The sequence below is a fragment of the Cyprinus carpio genome, chromosome A7 (assembly GCF_018340385.1).
Source record: "Cyprinus carpio isolate SPL01 chromosome A7, ASM1834038v1, whole genome shotgun sequence".
In the NCBI taxonomy this organism is placed as follows: Eukaryota; Metazoa; Chordata; class Actinopteri; order Cypriniformes; family Cyprinidae; genus Cyprinus; species Cyprinus carpio.
In genome coordinates, this window is record NC_056578.1 from 31,867,802 (window position 1) to 31,894,686 (window position 26,885).

General features: G+C 38.1%; 2 protein-coding genes across 4 annotated transcripts in view; one reads left to right on the plus strand and one right to left on the minus strand.

The window, feature by feature from the left end:
- Window positions 1-45: 45 nt before the first annotated feature.
- LOC109093873 (protein phosphatase 1 regulatory subunit 14B-like) lies at window positions 46-19,371 on the minus strand. Its single transcript, XM_042760832.1, has 4 exons — window positions 18,633-19,371; window positions 2,551-2,634; window positions 2,412-2,444; window positions 46-1,897 (listed from the first exon to the last, which is right to left on the minus strand). The coding sequence occupies exons 1-4, from the start codon at window positions 18,831-18,833 to the stop codon at window positions 1,829-1,831; spliced, it is 387 nt and encodes a 128-aa protein (XP_042616766.1). The 5' UTR covers window positions 18,834-19,371; the 3' UTR covers window positions 46-1,828.
- Window positions 19,372-24,255: 4,884 nt separating this feature from the next.
- Window positions 24,256-26,885, plus strand: part of LOC109088198 (1-phosphatidylinositol 4,5-bisphosphate phosphodiesterase beta-3-like) — a 58,274-nt gene continuing 55,644 nt past the window's right edge. For all 3 annotated transcript variants that reach the window (XM_042760834.1, XM_042760835.1, XM_042760836.1), the window contains exon 1: window positions 24,256-24,759. In XM_042760834.1, the coding sequence (XP_042616768.1) occupies window positions 24,661-24,759 (99 nt within the window). In that variant the 5' untranslated portion in view covers window positions 24,256-24,660. The remainder of the gene's footprint in view (window positions 24,760-26,885) is intronic.

Consider the following 26,885-nt stretch of genomic DNA (forward strand, 5'->3'; position numbering starts at 1 on the left):
TTTTATTCAGTCAAGTAAAGAAAAAGAAACAACAACACAAACATGTAATTTAACATATTTTTATTAAAGTTGCATAAAAGTGTAACAAAATTGGCCATAAAACCAAGACAGTTTAGTATTGCTACAGGATACTTTTTTTCTCCAAAAGGTATGACCTTGAGTACAGTCTCACGCAATTGCTTACATTTTTCTTAAATTCATATTATCGTTCCTCTTTTAAATCCAATTGACTCTTTCAATCCTCCCGTGTCTCATTGGACACAGTAAAGAGAAATCAACAGCAGGTCCATATAATGATAAAAAAACTGATTCTATTTTGTTAATAGTTAATGCATCTAAAAAATTGCTTGGTACATAGTCAACTTCCTTCCCTAGTAAAAAAAGAAAAAGGAATCATTGAAAGTACAAGAATCTTTTATTTAATTCTAAAACTTCAAAAAGATCTCCACTTTTGCAGATTTATTTTTTCTTGGATGCTCCTCAAACATTAAATTCATTTGGTTGTCATAACATAAGTTTAACCTAAGGCAACGTCTGAAAGTAGGGAGAGTGACTCTCATGTAAAATGAAATGCAGAGGAGCAGGTGAAATAAAGACATTTAAATAAAATATGGGGGCCAAAGAAGAAAATAAAAAGAGTGAGTAGAGAAAGAGAGAAAACAGTTGTTGTGAGTCCAGGACAGTTGTTATTGTACCTTACTTCATGTAATTCATAAGTGAACTCAGATGGGATGAGGAGGAGCATCAATGAATGATTAATATGTGCAGATGTAATGTGTTAGGATGTTAGGGGTAAAGCTCTTCTAAAACACCTGCTGGAAATGTTGGATTGGTGGATTTCAAGAGCACTGAGTGAAACTATTAGCCCTCTTATTATAGTATTTGATTGGCTGAGACAAAAAGAGCAGATGGCTTCCTGGGAAAGATGATTTAGGAGAGTCATGTGAGAGGATACATTTTGAATGTATGTTTGCCTGTGAGCGTGACACAATGCAGCTTGTCTAGCATGATCTCCAGTCTCTCTCTATCGGTCTCTGGAAGAGTAAGAGTGCACATCTGTGGATGTGTGAGGCCCAAAAGCCACAGCTGTGGTTATATGTGTGTGTGTGTGTGTGTGTGTGTGGTAATTTCTCCTGATCCCTGAGGGTGGTGATGCCCATGAATTTCAGAGAGTGAGTGCGTGTAAGACAGGAGAAAATTAAAGAATCGAAGCCCCAATTTGTTTCCCTACACACAGCTCCCTTCCATTAATACAACAAATCCCCAAACTCCTCTATTTTTTTTTTTTAATGTCCACTTATGTTCCTGCACACTTACTCAAGGAAGAGGAGACTCAAAAAAGTACATAAAATACAAAAAAAAAAAAAAAAAAAGAAAGAAATCCACAAGGCTGCTTCTGTCTAATCCACTCTGATGTAATTTTAAACCAAGTATCGTCACAGTTTCACCAAGGGTTTTACTCCATGTGTTCATTGAGACAGGAAGCTTTGAAACCAAATTAAAACTAAATTACCAAATTAGAATCTAAAAAATATTATGCACAGTAATGTATACCAACATGAAATACATTTAAAAACAATTAAATCTTTCCCCCTTTACAAAAAAAGTGAAACAGAATAAAATACAAATAAAATCAACATAATGGGAAAATAAGCCCTGCTTATAAGGATCTGATTGAATGTCCCATAATTTTGCCTCCACCTCCTCCCCAATGGATGCAAAAGAGGCAATGGGACTGGATGAGCACCTGCTCAGGGGTGAACAGTCACACCCCTAAAATTTGAAAAGGAGGGATGAGATTGGTTGAAGGGTGGAGGTGGGAGAAGCTTCATTTCTTCTGAGGAGTACTGAGCTTCTGCATGCCACGGATCCTGTCCAGCAATTCAGCTACAAACTCCTACAGAGGGGAAAAATGGAGTACAATTTTTAACAAATTTAGCAGAGAGGTAGGTAGTTGGCACTTCAGATTCTGCAGATTTCCACATAATTGTAACAGGCATAAGTCCTAAAACTGTACACTCATTACTAACAGAAATATACGGGGCTGTTGCATGCTTGAATCTGACTGTTTGACGAACATTCTAAGGTAAGCAATTGTTTTCAGGGAAGCGCACAGCTAAAGCAGTTCCAGGCAGTGGTAACCGTAGTATAAGCAGAACAACTGATGACAGGCAGATGAATTATTAGAAAGTAATGTACACCCTGAGGTGTAACTTTGCATTGCTTCACATCGTGGCCGCATTACCACCTCGGGTGTGTGTTATTTTCTAATAAATCAATGGCCCGTCATCAATTATTCCTTACTTAATGTTGTTTAAATGAGTAAAATTGAATATATATTTGTCTAATTTAATTCTGCTACCAATATGTGCATATTTTGCCTGATATTAGATATGAGATAATGTACTCACTTCAGTAGGTTTATAACAGTCTACCAGCAGTTCCTGTTGGACAATAAGAGAAAAATAATGTCATAAAAATCTGTTCAAAACTGAAGATGTAATAGAAATTGTAATACGATACTGAATCTGTAATTCTTGAGAGGGATACCTTGACCCTTGCGGCACGGTCTACATCATCCTCCATGTCCAACAGCTCATCCACATCTATCTCCAGCTCTGGAATCGCCTCCTCCTGTGACACAAAAGCATAAGCAACATGAAGTAAAAGAAAAATTATCTGTTTGGATCAAGGATATGTCTATATAGAAGAAACATCTAACTGGAAATTACACAACTATTCTAAGAAATTCCCTACAGCTCTGAGAAATTCTGCTGTATTCCCGGAGGGAAAAGAAACCCAGTGATGAAAGGTTGCACAGATGATTCTGGAATGTTTTGTGTGTACGTGCGTTAAGACTGGGCATCTGTCTAAATATAGGAGTTCCTTGTTAAGTTCCCAACAGGGTTGATGAAGGTCGGTGTAATGCTGCCCCTTTACCACTAGGGGTATCTCGTGTGTCATACAAACAGTTAAAAGTCAGCCTTTGGCCTTAACCCACCAGTCATACAAAATTAAGTTATCCATTTTGTTTGCAGATCAGCACAAAGAGACGAAATTTCTTTATCTTTTTTTTTTCTTTTTGATTCAATTTGCTTAACTTTCCACATAATCATTCACTTCAGTGGAATTTATGAATCTCACCATTTAGGGGAATGACGGTCATGTTAGTCACTGGTGTGTGTCAAGAAAAGAGTCTGCTAAATGATTAAATATAAATGTAAATATAAGATCAGTGCTTCATGTCTAGGTAATTTTTTATTTATTTATTTATTTGGGTATTCATTTTTTCACAAACAAAATGCATACAACATGTGAAGTTTATCTAATAAACTTACAATTAAACACTTCTGTCCAAAAGCTTGGGTCTGGTCTAAGATTTTTTGAATGTTTTTGAGAGAACTATTACACTCAACAGTCTGCATTTATTTGATAAAAAAAAAAAAAAAAAAAAAAACACATTAAGAACGACAGCATTGTGAAATACTCATGCAATTTAACATTTTAGCATATTTTTAAATGTAACTGATTCCTGTGGTGGAAATACTGAATCTTCAGCAGCCATTACTCAAGTCTTTAGTGTCACATGATCCTTCAGAAATCATTCTTGTATGCTGATTTGAACTCAAATAAGATTTCTCTTTATTATCAATGTTGAAAACGGCTGTGCTGCTTAATATTTTTGTAGAAACTTAATTTTTTTTTTTCAGTATTCTTCTGTAAATAGAAAGTTTAAAATAACAGCATTTGTTTGAAACTGAAATCTTTTGTAACTGTCTTTACTGTCACTTTTAATCAGTTGATTAATCAATGCAACCTTGAATTAAAGTATTAATTAAAAAATATATATACAATATCTTACTGACTTATATATATATAAAATATCTTACTGACCCTAGACCTTAAAACATTTGTCTACAATTGTTGTTTTTGGGTCTGATTTGGTAGCATTACAAACTAATTTCCCCCATTCTAAACTATGGATTAAAATTGGAATTAAAGTTTATTAAAATATGTATTTCCATATCGACTTGTAGTTGTACTTGACATGCAGTTTACATCTAGTCTGACGTTGCTATTAATCCTGATGTTTGCCCATCCATCTTAAAATAAATCTACTTTTTGATGATGAGGGTGTAATTAACTGACTTTACAATGTTAATTAAAATTAATTGATTAAATATATTAAAGATGTGATGATGATACATCCAACTTTACATATCCAAGTTAAGAATTTCTAGCTTCTGTAATTAGATGTAATCCTGAGCAAGACATAACATCAAGACTGAAAAAGAGAAGAGAAATTGAATGCAGTGATGCAGCAACAAAATTTCTGGGACCAAATGTGATTTTGCACAGATTCAGATACACACATTTTACTGCCGTGTTTGGCTATTTTTATCAGTCCAGTTCACATATTTGGCCTTGGGCTGTTGGCAGGGCACTGGCCATGAAACAGATCTGTCTGCTTCTCTTTCTGAAGTGAGACGCCTTTGTCTCGCTCTTTCTCGCGACCAGCTTTCCTAATAGCTCTAATTCAAATCAAAACCCTGATTTAAATTCAAATTCAAACACTACCGCCCTATGTGAGTTTAGGTCTGTTTCCAAGAGTAAAAATAAAACTGTGCCAGTGGAGGCTCCAAACCTCAATTATACGCTGCTGTATTTTTCTCGTCTCATTCCTATGGCCTCCAAAATTGGTTTCTTTCTATAAAGTTGTCTCTTTCAGTAAAGACTAGTTAATATGTCTCTCTCTCCACAAAGCTATAAATGGCCTTCACAAGACTTGTACCACCCCCACCCCACTTTTCTCTCTCACGTTCCCTCTCCCCCTCAATCAAAGTCTTTTCCAAAACACAATTTATCTTTCTCTTCCGGACACACACACACACTCACAAGCCTTATGAACACGCAGAAGCTCATTGTGGTTTTGCTGCAGTGACTCATACGGCATATTAAAATATTGTCTGTCTAGAGAAACAAGCACTAAAGCGAGGAATATAAAACTGCCCACTGTTTCACAATGGAAAACCAAAAGGCACTTATAAAAATAGGTCTATTTCTAGAGCTGATGCTTTTTTTCCATTCAAACGCTCTCTCTCTCTTTCTTGTGCTCAATGCTACTATCAGTACTTCATCTTTTCAGCACTCTTTTGCTCCCCCTTGGTTTGAGCTTCCCAGACCAGCTGTCATTGCACCTGCCTGACTACCCCTTGCCCAAATCTCTCTCTCTCTCACACACACAAACACACACACACCAACACAAGCACACACACCTCAGTTCATTCAGGCACACTGATATTGCCATGGCACCGTCACATGTGAATGGAAGCTTTAATTGCTCTATTGAATTAACAAACCTTCAATGTGTGTCTATGTAGTGCACATAACTAAAGGGTGCATGAGTACACCGGAGCGAATGAGTTGTAAGAACAACTTAAGCTGGCTGTTAGGGGCTGGAATGTGAAACTGTGTGTGTGTGTGTGTGTGTGTGTGTGTGGACACTGAGACAAAGAATGCAAGGCACAACACGTGGGCACCATGTGCTACTGGTCACTCATAGAGACAAGGAAAAATATTAAAAGAGTAACAAAGTCGAGTAAAAGACAGGAAATACAAATAAAATATAACCAATAAGCTTCTCACAATCAACTAGAGATTCCTTTAATCCACTAAACTGGTAATTAAATCATTTAGCAGATGCTTTTATCCAAAGCGACTTACAAATAAGGAACATCACAAGCAATAATAGTAAATGCCAACAATAGGTGATGTACCGCAGAAACTAGAACAGAAGTTAAAAGGCAGAAGAGTACAGATATGAAAGAACAATGAGATTTCTATATGTTTTATTATTAGGAAGTGCCTTTGATCATGGTTTCAATATAAAGGTTTGTAAAATATAATACAATAATGATGGTGAAATTTCATTTTCATGTGTTATTTTTAATCTACACATCTCTCACTTGTGAATGAATATCTGCTCTGTAAAAATTAGAGTAATTATTCAAACAATGAATTAGTTATCTATGTTGAACCTGTGACATTTCACATCTTCCAGCCCAAATCCTAAACTTTTACACTTACTACAGCCAGAAAGATAAGTTGTTGTATATTGTTAAAATATGTCATCTAAATGCATAATACTCTGCTTTCAATGTACACTTGTTGTGTATGAGCTCCCAGTTGTTCTTTAAATAATCCTAAATCAAACAGTGTTGTCAGCAACTCAGACACATGGGAACACAATTTCATTCTAACTACTTACTCAAGTAACAGTGACCAGGGCCACATATATACACAACCACCCAAAAGTTTGGAGTCAGTAAGATTAGTGTATGTCATATGTAAAAAAAACTGTGTAATAAAACATGTGTACACTGAAGGACCAACTTTGTTTCCAGCCAATCTGACATTTTTGTGTTTAATATTTATCAGACAGTCAGTGAATGGTGGTCTGCGGCCTGTCTGAGCTCGAGACCATGTGTCCATGTGAGTCAACGTGTCGGTCAATGTGCAGGTGTGTTGAATTGCTTTAGTCAGAACATGTCTACCCAGGATTTATGGATGACTGCATTCATGTCTGGAAGTGCGTGTCTGTCTGTGTTCACGTGACCTTTATAATTCAGCATATGTGTGTATGAGCATCTACAAATCTCTTGCGGCCATGGTGAATCTGAAGTGACATTATGAGAACAGGAGGGTCTTGGAATCAGCGCTACTTTGACCTATATTACACAGCTGTCTTCACCAAGGATGAGGGTGATGGCAATATTGGCTCCCTAGTTGGGACCCTTGAGGTGCCAGACATAACTTGAAGTTGATCTTCTCCAAAACAATGACAAGAGCATTAGATAAAAAAAAAATTCCAAGCATAGTATAGAAATTGTAATCAAATATCCTTTGTATGTGAATATTTAAGTTAATGCAGCCAATATTCAGGGTTAAGCTGAGTTCTATCAACGGAAAAAATATATGGAAAAACATTACAACTATGAAAGTATTTACAAAGAAAGTACACTTAACAAGATTTGTTTCAAAATTTGAAAACTTTAAATATTATTTCCTAAGCATTTATACAGTCAATAAAACACCATGTAAATAGTCACTTTATGTTAATCACCTCAGAAAAGACAACATTAGGTTAACCAAATTAACCGAGTTGGAACCTAAAAGTTGGCTGATTCTAACTGTCAATGTTTGTATTGTTCATCAATTGCAAAAAAGTTTCTTAAAGTCATTCTAACAACAACAATGTATATTCAATCATATTCAAACATGCCAAAATATCAATAAAAAAAAAAAAAAAAAAAAGGTCAAATTAAAAATCCTGACGGACTAGTCAAAATAATTTTCTGTGGAAATCAACGTTGTTCCACAGATGCCGTTGACAGAACCTGTACTGAATGAAGAACATCCTCTGAGCTTCACAAATGAGAAGGACAGAGATTGACATCATGACATTATAAAGGGCAAAACAGATCAATATCATTCAACTGCCAGTAATCACAGAGAGATTGAAGGGGTCATATGATGCAATTTAAATTTTTCCTTTCTCTTTGGAGTGTTACAAGCTCTTGCTGCATAAAGAAAATCTGTAAAGTTGCAAAGACTAAAGTCTCAAATCCAAAGATATATTCTTTATAAAATTTAAGACTTGTCCACGCCCCCATAAAATGGCTCGTTCTAACACACCCCCACATCTCTACGTCACTATGTGGGAAGATTTGCATAATCCCGCCCAAATGTTCACACAAACAAAGAAGGCGTACCCTTTATTCTCACCGTTGCCGTCGGCGCCATTTCATGGAGAAGCTGTGGATTTCGTTGTGAAAGCGAAACTACTTTGTTTGGCCTTCCAAAAGAGCACGATATCTGCTTCATCATGCCTAGAGCTCATCTGTGCTGGTCGCTGAGGAAATACTTCGCCCTGTGGATCGCTGGATCGTCTTTCACCGTGGACGAAGCGGAGTTCAGCCCAGGGTCGTCACATGTGGTTGCCGCAACAGTCCGGCTGCTCTTTCTTCAAATCCGCTGGCCGTTCCTTGTTATAGCAGCTGGCTGTGGCTCACTCAAGCCACAGGCCGTTCCTTACTCAAGCCCCCGGCTGTTCCTCACTCACACCCCCGGCTGTTCCTCACTCAAGCTGCAGGCCGTTCCTTACTCAAGCCGCAAGCCATTCCTTATGCCCCCGGCTGTTCCTCACTCAAGCCGCAGGCCGTTCCTTAATCAAGCCCCCGGCTGTTCCTCACTCAAGCCGCAGGCCGTTCCTCACTCAAGCTGCAAGCCATTCCTTATGCCCCCGGCTGTTCCTCACTCAAGCCGCAGGCCATTCCTTAATAAAGCCCCCGGCTGTTCCTCACTCAAGCCGCAAGCCATTCCTTATGCCCCCGGCTGTTCCACACTTAAGCTGCAGGCCGTTCCTTAATAAAGGCCCCGGCTGTTCCTCACTCAAGCCGCAGGCCGTTCCGTACTCACACCCCCGGCTGTTCCTCACTCAAGCCGCAAGCCATTCCTTATGCCCCCGGCTGTTCCTCACTCAAGCCACAGACCATTCCTTAATCAAGCCCCCGGCTGTTCCTCACTCAAGCCACTGGCCATCCTTACTCACACCCCCGGCTGTTCCTCACGCAAGCCACTGGCCATTCCTTACTCAAGCCCCCGGCTGTTCCTCACTCAAGCCGCAGGCCGTTCCGTACTCACACCCCCGGCTGTTCCTCACTCAAGCCGCAAGCCATTCCTTATGCCCCCGGCTGTTCCACACTTAAGCCGCAGTCCGTTCCTTAATAAAGCCCCCGGCTGTTCCTCACTCAAGCCGCAGGCCATTCCTTAATCAAGCCCCCGGCTGTTCCTCACTCAAGCCGCTGGCCATCCTTACTCACACCCCCGGCTGTTCCTCACTCAAGCCGCAGGCCATTCCTTACTCAAGCCCCGGCTGTTCCTCACTCAAGCCGCAGGCCGTTCCATAATCAAGCCCCCGGCTGTTCCTCACTCAAGCCGCTGGCCATTCCTCACTCTTTGCAAGGACAGTCTGGCGCTTCTGACTCACAGTATGTAAGTAGGTTTACATATGTAAAGGATTTGCCACTGATGATACAAACGCGAGTTTTGAGCAGTGTAGAGTAGCTCTTGTTGTTTGTCCTTTCTCCGATCACAAATGCAGACATGGTTTTATGTTTACGCGGTGCGATATGCAACACAACGCATAAAAAGACAGTATAAGTCATTATAATCAGTAATTATGTCCCCACTGGATGCAACAACTGCCTCGTTTGTAATGGGTTTTATTGTTTTTGTCCTGTCATGCAGGTGTTCTGACCGGGACACACCATAACAGTATATGTTGAGGGGCGTAAAATTTCCATCAGACGCTTGCACACCTCACTTTTCAGACCTATGAGCTTTGTAGAAAACGATGCGTTTCAGAAGGCGGGGCATAGAGGAGAAACAATAATGGACATTATGTGGAAAATAATGTTTTTTTTTTTTTAACCTTAAACCACATAAACACATTTCATTACACCAAATACACAAAATAATGTTCTTTTTAGCAACATCACATGACCCCTTTAATACCTCATATATCATGCAGAAGCAAACCACTATTTTGTTCATTGCCTGGACAAACAATCTGTCACAATAAAACAATTATCAGTAAGAATTATCAACTGAAACTAATTGAATGAGGTTTGCTGAATAATTGACCCTTCACCAGGTTTGTTTGATTGACAGGTGATCAGACCAGTCATAATGGCGAATCTGCCATTTTGTCTGACAAAGAAACCAGACAGGAGAGTAACTTGGAAAATGGTGTGTATTGACATCTTCCCGCGGTTGAAACAAGATACCTTCTGATGCTCATTCATGCTTATTTCGTGCTATAACTAATAAAGATGCAGAAATGACTGGTTCACGTGCCGCACTACAGTGATATTTAGTGGCAGTTTATCAGGAAGTGACGATTTTGTTCTCTTTGACTCAATAGATGGAAACGGTGCTTATTCGTAAATGTTTTATGTGATATTTCAATTTTGTGCATAAGTTAAAATTCACAACTTTGAATTGAAACTCTGCTAATGACATCAAGCTAGGGATGTAACGGTACGAAAATTTCTTATCACGATTATAGTGACCAAAATGATCACGGTTATCAGTATTATCATGGTATTGTTAAAATGTGCTGGAGATGTTCAAAAAGTACGACACATAAATCACTTCACCAACAAAATCAACAAACAACAAATAAAATGACTTTTTGTTTGCATAATCACTAAAACAGTAACATTACCAATGATGTTTGGATTTTAAATTTGAAAATGACTGATTCTTGAATTTGAAAAACTCTGCAACACTAACACTGGTTTTCCTGTTTATTACTGTATCTTATAATGTGCTACTCTATATAAATAAACACATGGATATATTGTAATTATATGACAAAAAGTATGCAAATTTGTTTAGATTAAAGAGGTAACAGACAGAGCATACCTAATGACTCACCGTACCCTACTCTCACCTAAAATTTTGAAGTTGTTGGTGTGTCTTTTGTTTAGACGAGTTTGAAGTGTCACATCTATCTGAGCACATGATGTTCTACATTCTTTACACTCTGATGCAAGTGTACATTTGCTCAGCGCTGACAGAGATATTTATGCCTGATATCTGATCGCATATTCAAGTGCCAGCACTTTTACATGTGGCTGATGACTGGAGGGGTTTCTGCATGAGTTGGTTAAACTCTGCCTTGATAATACCAGGGAAAAGAACAGAGATAAAGAGGATAGAGAAGACCAACAGAGTGAGAACCTGCAATCAGACAGGAAGAAGGAAATGAGTAAACATTAGACAATCAGTTCCGCTCATTTGAATTTATCGATAAATCTAAGAGCCTTTATACCCACACATTCTCTCTCTGTCTCTCTCATACTGTGAGCATATGCAAAACGTTGCTTAATATTACCCAGGAGACAAATTATGTTTGAGTCCAGGTGTGCACATTCAACAGCTCTCATCATTGCACAACAATATCCAACATAACTGGAGGAGTATTTCAGGTATTTCCATTAGATATTTTATATGTTGGTAAAACCCACATCCTGGGCTGCAAAAGCAATATGCAGAAAAGAAAAAGGAAATTTTTGATATGTGGTTTATGTGAGTAAATGCATGTGTGCATGAAACGATAACTGAGAAAAGAAACGTGATGGTGAACATAGCTGATGTCTTAGCTGTCCGAAACAAAAGGAACAAGACACAGTCTTTAAAAGATGCACTGCAATAATTGCCTAATCCAAAGATGGGAAGAGCTCAGTTTGACAAGTGTAAGAAGTTTAACACAAAACAGACTTTGAATGAAGATATGTGGAGGAAAAGATGAAACTGAAGAAGAACAATTAGATGAGAAATTCTTCTGTTTTCAAATGGAAAACATTTAAAAAGTAAAGTTCTTGAAAAGTTTGCTTAAAGTTCAAATTCAAGTTTAAAATGTCTGTGCCCGTTTTTACATTAAAATAAGCTGCTATATGAAGACTGTAGTGATTCAGCAAAAAAGACAAAAATGCTCAACTCCATTTCCTGAGGTCTTTTGTAATAATAAATACCACTGTTAATAGTATTTTGACATCCAGATGAACTCTACACTAAAAGGGGAGAGACAAGAGAGCAAGTAAACGCCCTTAGGTCTCATAAAGCCTAAAACCTACAGAAGTTTGTCCCGAATCAGTCACTCTCCACCTCATACAGCTCACTTTACTAACCTCTGATCTATCTCATGTAAACACATACACACAGTGCTGTACTATTGATTTATTCTCAGTGCTGGCTGCAGTCTGACATTATGACAGACCGTGGAAGGTGCTGACAGAGAGGAGGACTAGGGACACATGCCGCCCCAGGAGAGAGTCCTTTGGCATGGGCTGAAGTGGACCAGAGAGGGGTGGGGGGTGTATTTCCACACACCCGCTGACTCTCATCACACACTAGCACACTGACGAATACACGCAGGAGCAAGCAGGACATTTCCTTTCATTACAGCAAAAAAGTTACATTTTACCTTAATTAAGACAACAGCAATGCTATAAGAGAGAAAGGATTCAATCTTTTGTTGGTCTCTTTTATTAAAAAAATAGGCCTGTGTTTCTATCATTATGTATTACACAAGTAACTTAGACTGTAGAATTACTTAATTACTTACTTACTTAACTTAACTTAACGAATTGTTAACGAATTACTGTAAACAAACTCTCAGAGTGTCTGTGAATGATCACATTATGTAGCGAATACCATGACCCCTAGGGAAGGAGAGCATGCTTTATAAAAAAGGCCAAATCATACGGGAGCTGTTCCCATAGAGATCCTGCAGCTCATCTTAACACAGACACAAACACAAAATAAACAGATCACTACACATCTGACCTTCCACTTCCTTCTTGACAAAAAAAACTGAAGCAGTAAAAATTTAGGAAAAGGAGACTCACAAGCAGTCATTACAGAAAAGAAAGAAAGTCCGGATGGACTGAGAGAGTCTGTAGTGGCAGAAAGAAAAATATAAGAACTGCAGCGATTGGATGGATTGTTGAGTCTGTGACAAGCAGAGAGGCCTAATGAAGATAAACAATAATGACCTTACACAATTAAAGAAATCACAATCAGACCATAAGCTTAATCAACTGGCAAACCCACAGAACTGTTACAGATTTAAGACTGCTAGAAAGCAAGCAATATATTTTGGCTCAGTCTGAATTAATCTCCCTTAATCCTGTAGAATTTCTGGCATCCTCTCTTTCAGGATATGTGCAAATAAAAGTAAATGTCTGATTATTCAGCATTAGTGTGGTAAGTAAATATATAATAACCTCTATTTAACATTTAACACTTTTTGTATTCTTTAACATTATACTCTTTATAAACACTTTTGTATGTTTAAACATCTTTAATATTTGGTTTCCTGTTTACATAGCATATTTATTTCAAAGCTGTTAGGTATGTTAGAAAATGATTTCCTGGCCTGAATAAATAATAAAGAATTTTAGAATAAAAAAAAAGTGACCATTAACCAACATCATGAACATGCAGATGTGTTGTTAAATATTAAAATACTGATTTAGAATTTCACAAAGTAATTCAGTTCGTTTTAGGTCAGGGGACTTTGGCTGACAAAAAAAAAAAAAGTTCTGTGTTAGATAAACGGGCTTCAAAAATCAGAACTGATGTAGGATATGAGCTAGCTATATTATAAAATATCATGAGACGTTGAATCAAATACAGTGTGCTGTTCAGTCTTTATAAACCTGGCTATGTGGTCATTCTTTCCAAAGATAGAACATGTTGGAGGGCAAAAGAGAGAAAAGGCAGAGGTGATAAAGAGAAACACCAACAGGGCAAGACTTGCTAGCCTCTCTCTCTTTCTCTTTCTCTCATCTGTTGTTTCTGGAGCGGAATAAAGCAGGCAAGCATTCATCATATTCCCTAGATTAGAGCACTTTAGGATATTCAGTCTGGGCGCCTGCAAGTGTGTGTGTGCATGTCTGTGCATGTGTATTTCTATTCATACTTGATTGAAAGTTTAATTCACTCTGAGTCACCCACAATTCCACTAATCCACCAAGTACTTCCAAAACAGGGCACTTCCATTAGCAAGAGATTTCAGTAACAGCAAATATGGCCAAAAAACACTGAAAAGAAACATGCATTTTTGCACAATCCAGCCTTTACATGAAGCTAGAAATCGAAGAGGGAAATAGGAAAATGTCCCTGTGCTCTGCTGCTCTAGTTTCTGTTATTACAGGTTTCTAGTGGCAATTATCACAAAACCCTTTAGACTAATGAAAGTGTTGTGCCATCATTAAAAGACTGAAGGGAATATATTGCTGTGACTACACCCTTTGACCTAATATACAGCTGGTGATGTCACAGGTAGAGTCCAAGCCCTACGCATTGGATTGTGATGTAGAGATTGGACGTTCAAGACAGGATGAGACTTTTATTTTTATTTTACTTTTTCATTTAGAGGTCCAATGGCAAGCTGAAGGCCATCTCACATGCCCCCTCCAGCTCTCTAAACACATTAGTCACGTGTTTGTCACATGTACAGTCACAAACTCAACACACATCAGATGACAAGATTAAATTGTAAAAAAAAAAAAAAAAAAAAAAAAGAAAAGAAGAAGCTATTTTTGACTTAATATCTTGAAAATGCAAAGCTTATGGTGGACACTCAAAAACAAGAATCTACTGTCATGCTAAAAGGCATCCTTTGAATTTGCATGGTTATAGTACTCTAAAGCATGGCATGCTAAAGATATCAAAATTAAAAATAAAAATTCAGGGAAAAAACAAATCAACTAGTTATTTGTTAGTCATATGTGACCCATGGCAAACTATAGTGCACTATATCACTACTAGGCTCTTTTGGCTTCAATGTACAGTACCTTTTAGAAGCAACACAGAATTGGTAATTAACTGGATTATAAACAAGCTAAAAAGCCAGACAGTCTGTCTGTTTGCAGAAGTTATCTTCGTTCACTTTGCTGAATCCTCTGCTCTTGAATTAGGATGTATAACAAAGGGACAGCTATTTCCAGCCAGACCAGAGCCATTTTACATAACAATCACTGACTGACTGACAGAAAAGGCAAGAACTGAAGACATCCTTTGGCACATGTTGAGATCAAGTCTCTCTCTGTCCATAAGTGAAGACCATTTAAAATGGTTTGTGGTTCTCTTTTCAAGAAAAGAACATAAATGTAGATCATTTATAACACACAAGATGGTTTTCTTGAGATAATTTGAGAGGTTGCTAGCTCTTAAGCTTACAGTGAGAACAGTACGGCAAATAACCACTCAATCAGCTTTAGTGTGTATACTCACCTCTCCCTCTCTGTAATTAGATTCTGGGATTAGTGGGTGTGTAAATATACAGTTATGTAAACGGTAGAAATTCGAATGAGATGTTGAGCAAATTAAGACAATGACAGCATCCAAATTCACACATATAATAAAAATTAGAGACTACATTGGTGATGGGAAATTCCATACTTTTGAGAATTTATTAATTGGGACATGCTACTACATTATAAAATACCATCTTTATACTGCTATATCCACTTGATGTGCATAGTTTTGGCTTCTAGCTAAATTCATTACCTTTAAATTCATTATTTAATACTATACGTTTGTACATTTTAAACTGTAACAACTAATGTTTCTTGACACTTAACTGAAAGGTCTAAAAGGAAACACCATAAACTGCTTCTACTCTTTAGGACGTGCCATATGTGAATGTGGACACGGGGCATGATATGATTATCAAGGAAGTGCATCTAATGTTATAAGGTAAATGTCAGCAGTATGAATTAAAATGAATCAAAACTGAAAGTTAAAAACAAAACCTTATCAAGATAAATACATAAAACATATAATATAAACAACAAATCAAGCGTTTCTGCAAAAGTAAATACATGTCAAAACATGACAAATCATGAGATATGAATCATTAAAATACGAAAACATAAGGTTTGGCCCCATATCCAAATACCTGCAGGTAATATGTGGCATAATTATTCAGCTGAATGAGTCATCATTTCATAAATTCTGAGAAAACTATGTTTACTTAAAGGGAGTGTCTTCAGACGTGAAAAGCAATTCCCAGTAAACAACAGAGAATCTTTTGAGACACATGCATTACTCTGTTTACGGGTTATGTGCAGTGCCATTCAAAACTTGGGGTTGATATGATATTTGATAGAAGTCTCTTATGCTAACCATGTCTGCATTTATTTTATCACAAATATAATAAATCATCAATATTGTAAAGTATTTTTACAAATTAAAATAATTAACTGTCACTAAATAAGTATTTACTGTCACTTTTGATCATTTTAATTCATCCTTTCTTAATAAAAATAAAACAAATACTGACCCCAAACTTTTGAACGGTAGTGTAGATTAAATTTGTTTTTTTGCAAATCTCTAACAGACATGCAAAGCTGTTTATTTAAATATGTATTCTGACTGTGACGCCAACATTACAGACATGCCTAAACCTGTTCTTTCCCCTACACAAAAAAACATACATGCAGGCAGAGACATGCAGCACACACACACTCTCACACAGGTGCAACCAGGAGGGGCACGTGCCTGACAGCCACCAGCAGGTGAGGAACTGAAGTATTCAAATAAGGTCTGAGAGTGAGTGTAAAGGAAGGAAATAAGAGAATTCTACATGAAGCAAATACAGAGCCAATAAATAGAGTGATTCAACATCCTGACACTGTTCATCAATCTGCACACACACACACACACACAGAAGGACTGTACCAAAGCTGAGGTCATGCGAGTGTTCGTTCGTTGTGATCGTTACTGCCTTCTTAAAACATCAGAGAGTCACAACATACACACACACACACTTCCTGCAGTTTCGCCTGTCACTGGTATTTCCTTCGGTCATGACTCACGGTTCAGCAGTCTCCCATTATGTGGTATCAAACCGATGATCCCAGAAACTGCAATTATGCCTCTCCTTCTCCTCCTAAGCCTGTCAGAAGATCCTTCATCCCATTTGCCTTTCCCCTTCTTGCATGGAGAAATTTGCTGAGTCATTGCAAAGTCAATGAACTAGTAGCAAACGTGAGTTGTGGACAAACCGTGTTACTTTAACAAGGTCAGTCTTTAAATATACACACTTGACTCTTATCGTACATACCTTTAAGTCCAAATAAGACACTTATTTTGCATTTACATGTGTGGCAGCACGTGCTAAAAAGTGCAACACTCTGTGTGAGTGTTAATGAGAGGAAGGAGGCGGGGGGGAAACACCATCTTTGTGCTTCTGGCCAAAGCCACAGCTGTCCCTTTCTATACCTCCCTCCCTCCAACTCTTTCACAGACCGTCTGTTAGTCTCCATCAATGATTGTCTGTTTACTTGTCCCTTGATTTTTGCAGCCTCTTTTTTTTTTTTTACTTCATTTAATAATGCCATTAGTTCTCAATTTTAAAAAGTCTCAGTGAATCATGCCCTGTAAACTCGCTGAGCTTAAAAAAAAAAGATCTTCCCTCATGCTTTACCCTCCCAGTTAGTATTTTTGTATTCTCCTTCCTTTAATTATCAAATAGCAATTTGCTTACGCCAAGCAACATCTGTAACGTTGTTACTGAAGCATTTCTGTCTAGTCTTTTAAAATACTATACTATCCATATCTAGAGAACCTAAACACTTGCAGTGCAGAAAGTGCGATTATAATGACTTGATTGCTTCTCCCTATGGCAGTATGCCACGCCGGCTCCTTCCACGCCAAAATTGGTATCTTGCAGTTTAAGTAGTTTTAAATGAAAAGGATTAAGACTCTCAAGGGACTGCCATGTCACACATTACAGTTTACTAAAAAGCTAGGAAAGTTGGTGAAGTGGATTTAACATGTTGACATGGGTTTGGATAATGTGAGGAAGCAAGCGGGTACATTGTGTGGTTTATAGACTGGGGGAGGGTACGAGAGACAAAAGTATGCCAAACCACGTTCATCTGTTTTTTCAAAGTGCTGGAGCTTTCCTCCTGAGACAGGTTTATGATTAATATCTTCACTTATCTTAAACTTCATATAAATTAAGCCTTCACAATCCGATATTTTAGTTTTTTTTTTTTAGTTTTTTTTTTTTTATAATCTTCAGAGCAATTTGTCCTTTTACTTACACTGAAAAATAGTCACTTGGTCAACAGTTTTCAGTATCAAAAACACAGCTGTCTCACAAGGCCATAGCAGCCATCAAACTAGAAAGTATGGCAAAACAGTGTCAGTGTAGGGTCAAAAGGTACCTGGAGAGTGGCTCATCATGGTTAAATTGTACTTAAAAATAAATAAATAAACAACTGAGTGAATTATTTTTGCTGTGGTTGTTAGTAGCCTACCTCACAGGTCATATTTGCATGTTATATGTAGAAAGAATTCATATTTCTGGACGCGTGGACACAATTCTCGCCACCTGCTGGTGTAACGATGTAGCTTGCAGAAAGGGTTCATTTTTAGAGAACGGAAAACAATCGAATCTCTAATGAATCAAAATCGCCATTATTTTATTTGTAGCCTATTTGTAGAGAGACACGAGGAGTCACGCACATCACGTTTACAGTTCTACAATTTCCCTTCAGAGATGGTATTTGGCCATTTTTGTCCAGATTTAAGAGGCTTTAGAATTTAAACTGTGCGCTATATAAAATATTTAACATTTTCGATCGCGACATACGTGTTTGTGACGTCACCGCTAGTTACGGGATAACGCGCACTCGCGTAGGTATAACTTCATAAGTCGAAATACAGTAGTAACTAATGCGCTCTGCCTTTAGCCCTTAAAGTCTCTGAGAATAGAATGTGGGTCAACAGCAGATTGACGCTTAAACACAGACACACTTACATTCTGCCCATTGGCTCGTAATTATGTTACGGTGGCTGCGCAAGATAACTTGAGCACTGCTGCAATTAAAAGCGCACTAATCTATGAATATACAATGGCTTGTTGACCTGCTGGTGACTTTATCGCGGCTTTTGATTAGTATATTACCCAAAATATACAGGTTAATGGCTCAAAACGATCCATAGTCTCGTAAAGTATTAGTAAAGGTTTCACAAACGAGTCTTACCTCACAGTCGTAGAGATCCGTTAGCTGGTCAATAATCCACTCTTCCAAATTAAGTCTCTTTCTCAGTTCTTTCCGGTCGTATTTCACTGTGACCCGTCCTTGCTTGCGGACCGGGGTCTCGGCTTCTTCGGTTGAACCGGGGGGCGTCTGGAAGTAAACGCGAGCTTGTTGGCTCGCTTCTGGACTTGTTACCGCCGCCATAGTCCGCAAATATGCTGTGAATAACTGGCTGAAACTGTGGATCAGGGTTTCTTCCCCGTGTTTGTTGAGCAGTGTGATTTTAAAAGGACCGCTAATTCAGCTGTTATTTATTCCTTCTCGCACAACTCAGTGGCATTTGACAACTACTTAGTAATATTTCTAAAGTCATATAAAGTTACTTATATATTTGCTTGTTTGTTTCGCTTGGTCTTGTCACAGTCTATCAAGTCGCTAAGCACTTACAGGACTACAAACCGCGTGTCTCCCTTTGCTTTAGAAAGTAAGTAAGTTACAAACGCTCAAATCACTTCAGACTCCAGCGTCTAACTCGTGGCCCACTGTTTTCCTTCAAATTAAGATGGAAGCCGTTTGCGATGATTTATCCGTTCATTTAAAGAGAAAGGCAGACTTTTCCTTCTCTAAGATAAAGCAATGCAAACGAAAACAAACAGTACAGTGTCCCTCTTCTTTCTTTCTTTTGTCCTTCCTTTCCCCCTCCTCGCTCTTCCTACTCTGCTTCCCTGTGTGATGTGTATGTAACCCCACAACACTCATCCACCACTCTCCCCCCCCCCCCCCCTCCCCCACCACAACCTCTCTCTCTCTCTCTCTCTCTCTCTCTCTCTCTCTCTCTCTCTCTCTCTCTCTCTCTCTCTCTCTCTCTCTCTCTCTCTCTCTTTTCCTTTCCCTAACACAACCAGATAATCCTGTTTCAAGTGAGTTGCTAAATTAAAGAAAAACAAAATTTTTCTTTGATAGGGCCATCTACATGTGACACTTTTGCACTTTTAAAACTGTCTGCTAGATTCTGTGTGTAGGCTACTCATCAGTAGAAATTATTTTATTGATCGGGAAACTAAAGTGTATTAAGGGGAACAATTTTTTATTTATTTATTTATTCATATGCCAATCCTGTTATGATCTGTAGCCAACCCAGCACTTTTCATTTGTTAAAGGCAAAACACACACTTAAAGTTTACTATACACAGAAAAAAAAACTAATTAAAAAGTTTTACACTTAAAGAAATAATGTGTTGGCATAACATGATTTATTATTTCTAGTTGACTGATAATAAAAACATTAAAAGACAATTAACATTTAAAGAGACATTTAAAGGGACTGAAGACAGCTATATGAGGCGCGTTCGTAGTAGGCCTACACAGAACGTTATCGTCTGTTGGTGCGGACGCTAATGATTATCGTTTTTGTCTGTGACCTCCAGACAAACCAGTCTTCTAGAAGCTTTTATTCTGTGTGGAGCGGGTCGCCCCCTCATGGGCGCTGACAAATTGACATCACATGACTAGCCTTGTCAAATAGTTGACTGAGTTACTAATAATGATCCGTCAGTGGTACAACAATTTATTGTGATTGAATCTAAAAATGCTCCATAAGTAAACGTGTGGTATGAAATAGAGAATACGTAAACAAAAAGCAACAAAAGTTAAACAAACTGCTTCATCGAAGAAGCAGCAATTAGTAAACAATCTTAATGCATCTAGTCCAAATCCACTGGTACTATTGGGACAAAAAAGTCAGCTAAATACAAAGTTCAATTTGAACTCTTAAAATGTATGTCTTATGACAGAAGGTGAGTAGTATGCCAGTTTGACATTTCAAATTAAGTCAAAACTTACTGAGAGCAGCTTTAGAAATTACAGGTTACTTCTTCCATCATTTATTAAAATACAAAATAAATAAACAAAAACAAAATAATAAAAAGTGGAATGTTGTTAGAATGCTATAGGCTGATTATAGAGGCCACATAACATTCCTACCACTACTATGATGTTTTACAAGTGGCATGAAGACAATGAATAATTCAAAATACTGTGTCTGGATCTTACAGTCCAGCAAACCCACTGCATGTGACACAGTTTTTCTCACATGCATTCATACACAGACATATGTACAAATATTTGAATATGCAATACTTTAAGACATCATTACTGATAATTGATTTGCTACTGAATTGTATGTTAACACATGCTAATAAATCTAGAGCAGGTTTGTACTTGTACTCTTGCAACCCTGCTATGGTCTCTGCGTTTTATGATACAAGTGTGTGAGGGTTAAGTGGGTAAAGCTGCGTGTGACTTTATTCTTGTGTGAACTTGTATTAATCTCCTAAAAAGGGATCATATTTAAACAGCTAAAAAACACAATAAATCATGTCAGATTCACCTTATGAAATAAAACACTTGTCACTTTACTCATGTGTTGTGATGTATTGTGTAAGATGAATAGTTTTATAAAAGGTGAAGTTATTGTATGAGCTTGGATGAATAGGAGGGAGTTAAAATGACTCAAAATAAGCCTTTTCCTTTGTCTTCCTCGATTTCTGCAACAAGTCACCCAGGCAAAAGCTCAAGATGAGTGTTCAGGCATATTCCATCAGGAGTCTGGATTACCTTTCATTTGACACAGACCTGTGCATATTTACAGAACACATTCTCAAAACATAATTCATGGAAATAAACAATGTAGTTTGCTGCGTCTCCGCTTGTCAAACCCCTCTTTAAAAGCACTTCTCTGGAATCACAACATGATTCATGGTCTTTATGTCTGACCCAGTATCAAATGACTATCTCAAAATAAATTCTGACAAATACGTATCAAATTACGCAACCAACACAGAGAAAGACTACATATACTTGGTGTGAATTAACAACCAAGACATTAATCTCAGTGGTGTTTACTGCTGCCACCTGGCTGAAGTGAAAGATGACATCACAACAAACAATAGATAGAGAAAGAGAATTGGCCAACTCTGTTAGGCAAACTGAAAACGACGCATATTTAGGGTAAAACAACAGAAAGCCAGTGAGATAGAGATCTGGAGAGGAACAGAGTGAGTGAGGATGCCTGCAGTGGGTGGGGAGAGGAAACAAAAGCGCCATTTTGATGAGAGATATGTTTGATTAGACCACAGCTGTGGCCACTGAGAGAAACTGAAGGAATAATGAGGAAACCAATGCATTTATAACACAGCTGCTGTGTTAAGCATTTGTGTGAAAATTCAGGGATAAGGATTAAAGACAACTGTTAAAAAATACAAAAATATAACTTGGCGTATATATGTCTCCCCAGATGGAAAAACTGTTGTTGAGTGAGTTAAATAACATAAATATCATATTTTAATGTTTGTTTGGTTTCTTTAAAGTTGTTTTAGGTCATTCTAAGGCCCTTTGGAAATTTGCTGAGGCGCCCTGATTGAAAACCACTGCTCTAGGCAATTGAAACTTGATTTCTGACCATTTATAACAAGATTGTTGGCAGTCTAAAAAAATGTTATATCAATTGCATGCTGCTACATAGTTTTCAAAATTTGTTCCCCTGCATGGTTGGTAATCATCATTCCATGTTCCATGTATATGAGATACCAGTAGATGGCAACAGTGGACTGTCTGACTGTGAAAGACCTTGAGTCCGTCCTGCCTGATTTTAACAAAGAAGCTTTTGAGGAGGTTTCAGAGCTTTTGGCACACATTTCTGCTATCTAAAAAGTAATGTGATCAGCCTTTGCAGTTACTGTAGACCATGTCAGGGATTTCTCATTAGGTAAAACAGGGAGAAAAACAGAACAAATAATAGAGAAGGAACTTTGAAAGGTCAGGTGACATCTGCAAATGACACTTTTTTTTTTTATTCATATATGTTCTGGATCAGGCTGTGTGTGTGTGTTTGTTAACTTGTGTCTCTGGGCTAAAATACAACGTGTCTTTGTGAGTGCTTGGCTTTTCCTTAGAAATAGTCCCTGATTAAAGTGACAGGGTCACTCACTTATCGAATTTTCAGTTATCTCTCCTCGCATGACCTTATATTCCCATCTTTCCCTCTCACTGCAGTGGTTATTATTCTGCATCAAACGTTCTGTTCCAGCTTCACCAAAGCTGCATGCCCTCTTGAGTCCACAAATCACATTCTTCACAGCCAGGGTTGTAAGACACATTCAGAGCACAGAATGAGAGGCCCAGCTGGGCTTGACATTGAAAATATGTGTCTCTGTGTGTGTGGTGACTGTCCCAAAAAGGATTACATGTTAAAAACATTTGCAAGGTGTGCCTTTGAAGGGTCACTGTTTGACTGTTTTTCTGTTTTCTGGCTCTCCCCGGAGAACTACTGTATATTTTCATCTTGGGAAGAGGACACCTGTTCAGGAATGAGGAGGAGGAAGGGGGCAGTATTAATGGGTGCTGACAAGCTGGAACCTTCCTGTATGCAGCAAAAAAAAAAGGCCTACCTGAAGACCGGTTCATAGGCTGTGTTTCACACATCCACCTTACTCATTTAATTATCACAATATTTTAACTTTACTTTGGTTAGACAGTAAGTTTGTTTATAACTCAAGTGAGAGATCTGATCAAACCGTACAACATTTAAGCAGAATCACATAATAATTATATTTAGGCTATATGTACTTCCTCCTAAATATAAAGTCTATCACAAAAGAAGACAAGGCTGTATCAGAAATCACCCCTCTACCCTCATTCAAGGGTCCTGATGTTACTCCTCTAATATAGCCTAGTCCACCTGATTTCGGAAACATCCCAAAGCAGCCCAAAACATCAAGCTTTGCATGTGACTGAGCAATGCACAAACTCCAGCTTTTCCATTTTCTCTAGTGTGAGAAACCGAATTAAACTGAAAAACACATTGCTGTTTCGAAAGTAGGCTACATACACTTCATTTGAATTTATGATCTTAAAAAACTTTGTTATATATGGTATGAATGTGTGTGGTGTGCATGTAATCTGGATGTGTCATGTTGTCATTGTTATGACCATCATCATCCATTCACACCTCCACTCCTGTAACGTCCACTGAATGCGCATCTCTGACCTTGCTGGAAGTGGTAAGACATCCGGAGAGTTTCAGACAGGGCAGCTCCCGGATTTTTATTTTTTTAAACTTTACCTTGGCTGCAGACAAGCACGGCGGTGGGTGAAAGCAGGCTCTCGGACCAAAAATGTTCCTCACCGCGAACACAGACAAGCAAACAGTGAAATATACTAAATATCCTAATTCATAAATTAAGACGTTGCAATGTGAGGAATGAGAGGTTGGAATATATTTAATTTATAAAAGAAAGATAAATTATAATTTCTGCACATTTTTATAGGCTAATTTTTAAATGACCAGGATAGGCCTAATTCCATGTAGTTAATAGGTTTTGTTTGTGTTTTTGACAAGTCAAATTTTTTGGCGCACTGCGCGATTCGTGTTTAACATTCTTTCTTGGAAAGAGGAATAACAAGCATAAATAGAGGGGAAATTGTACCAGAGGAAAGCGAAAACTATGATTCCTCATGTTAGATACTACAGCACATGCTTCTAAATACTGGAATGACAACGGAAAGACGAAAAGAAAAGAAAAACACTCCCTCGTCTGTTCGCTTTTTCTTCCTTCACTTCCTTACTACTCCCCCCCATCTCTCTCTCTCTCGCTCGCTCTCCCTCTCCTTCCCTGTCCTTCTCGCGCTCCAATTTAGCTCGTTGAAAACATGAAGGAAAAGAGGCGCAAATTCCAGAGGCGACCAAAGTCAAGTGAAAGTTTCTCCTGAACTGGGATCTCATCATTACCTAGCGGATGGACGGACAGGAAGGAAAATATCAATTCAAGTCCTTGCCGTGATAAGCGCTTAGATGAATAAACAATCGCTGAAGTCATAAACTGCGCTCGCTCGTGGATGTGTGACAGTCGCGCCCGCGTGCGTTGAGCCAGCCGAACTCGAGGCATTCGCTCGGGCTCTAGGTTCTGTCCACTGAAGGTCAGAGACTTCAAACCGAGAAGCAGAGGCGTCGCCACCCGCCGACTCAGCAGTCATGGCCGGGGCGAAACCAGGAGTACACGCGTTGCAGCTCAAACCGGTGTCTGTCCATGATGTGCTCAAACGGGGGAGCAAGTTTGTCAAATGGGACGAGGTAAGAAGACATCTTCCATGCGCGTGTCTGTGATTTTATGTAGCGTGATAGTCGACTAGTGTTACATGTTGAAGTAATTTAAAGAGGAACATCTGACACCCAGGATCTGGAGTTCAACACTCTTCTTCTAGTATCTCGAGTTCTTGTGTTCTGGGTCTCATATTCATAACACTCAACTTGTGTTTTGTTTGCTGTTTTTTCTTCATTCTTTGGTGTTCGAAAGACTTTTAAGTGTTTGTGTTTACAATCTTAATACTCTTATCTACTGAGAAAAACAAAACAAACAAACAAAACAATCAAAACAGTCTTTCTTAATGTGCTGAATGTGTAAGATCATGAAATTCATGAGTCGTGTGTGGCATATGGAGTTGAGTTTAACCCTTTCACAGTTTCTCGACTGATTTGTAGACCAGTTTAGTGTCAGACAAGAAACACTGAATCAGGACCATTTTCAGATCTATGATTATCAAACCCCATTCTCTGTGCCATTAGACTGAAAACCATGTTATTGTTTGGGTCTTTTAAACTTTTTCAGGAAGGAAGAACAGAAATTCAACAGCATCCTCACAATATTATGTTAAAGTTAGGAAATTGTTAAGGGATTAGGTAAGTGATATTAGGAGATTAACTTGATATCGGGTTGTAGAAATATAAATAATATTGAACATACCACACTTTTAAAAACCTGAACCAACAGGTACATTCAGTCAGTCAATTGAAAGTAATACAATGAATAGGACATGCATAAAGTTCATTTGTAGTAGCTATAGATAAAAAAAAAACAAAACATATAACATATTGATTTAGGTATGTTACATGAAGGTAGACTTCCAAAACGTATCAAGATGATTAAGTTGCCTCCCACTGATAGAGATCAAGATCTCCCTTTTTGGGACAGTTTGAGGAACACATCACTACTCTCATATGAAGGCAATTAGAATAAATTAATAATATAATATACTGGAACAATAATGTTTTCTTATTAAAATATTTATATTTTTTCTTCATATGTATCCTATTTATTGTAAACCACTCTGTAAAATGTCACTTGAGGAAAGCAGTGTTTTCATTAAAGGTTCAAGAATGTTTTTTTTATTCACTGGAAACAGAAAAAAAACTCCCCCTTGAGAATTTCCTCTGATGGGTTAATGCCAACACAAACCCATATGTTTACAAGAAATCACCATCTCCTCTGAAGTCTTCCGCGTAGTTGCTCTCCTGGCAACAAGGGCCTGTGTGTGTGTGTATGTGTGTACGGATCCTGTTTCAAATCTTGCATTGGATAGCCATTACAGTTGTAATTATGTTGAAGGATTAGGGGGGAGAAAATCTTCGCCTCTTTTCCATTATTTGATCAAATCACTGAGCACTGCTTTAGGTGATCCCCACTGCTTTTAACTGGAGCTCAAAGAGCCAACACCTTTTGATAAGAGCAGTGTTGAGTAGGAGAAAGTGGCCTGTACAACTTGATGCACTTCATGTCTTAAAAGTCATTAATAATTAACTTAAGCAGCCCGTAAATCCTGAGTGGTTTGTATTGGGTTAGCTCTACTTAGACTTGCTCCAGGTGTGTGTGTGTATGAAAGAGAGAGAGGTTGTCATAAATCTTCAATATTATAGAACTGTTCTGACATATATGGACAAGTTTCTCCAAAGGTTTCTTCTCCATTCTGTCACAGATGGAGTTTAGGTTCCTTACTGCTGTCGCATCTGGCTTGCTTAGTTGGGGACACTTCATTTCCAATGATATCGTTGACTTTATTGCACAGATACTATTTAATCTGAACTGAGCTGGATGATGACATCACTGAATTCAGTGAATTCACTGAACTGCCTTTAACTGAAAAAAAATTGTGTTTACTATTGTCATTTTGCATTATTGACACACTTTTTTTCCTAATTAATGCTGTGCAGTTGCTTTGACACAATCTGTATTGTTAAAAGCGCTATATAAATAAATGTGACTTGACTTGACCGTTGTACAGAGAAAACATCATTTAATTTGGAGAGTGTGTGTTAGTGCATCCATTGGGAGATGAGTCTATGTCTTTAGAGGCATCCATAAATAAATAACTAGCTGTATTTAACTATAATGGGGTCTTATTTTATCCTTAACTGAGGTCATA

Coding starts and splice junctions, on each gene's coding strand:
- LOC109093873 (XM_042760832.1), bottom strand. CDS start 18,833: ATGGCGGCGGTAACAAGTCCAGAAGCGAGCCAACAAGCTCGCGTTTAC. Junction 2,635..18,632: donor CGGATCTCTACGACTGTGAG/GTAAGACTCGTT, acceptor TTTGTGTCACAG/GAGGAGGCGATTCCAGAGCT. Junction 2,445..2,550: donor ACCGTGCCGCAAGGGTCAAG/GTATCCCTCTCA, acceptor ATTGTCCAACAG/GAACTGCTGGTAGACTGTTA.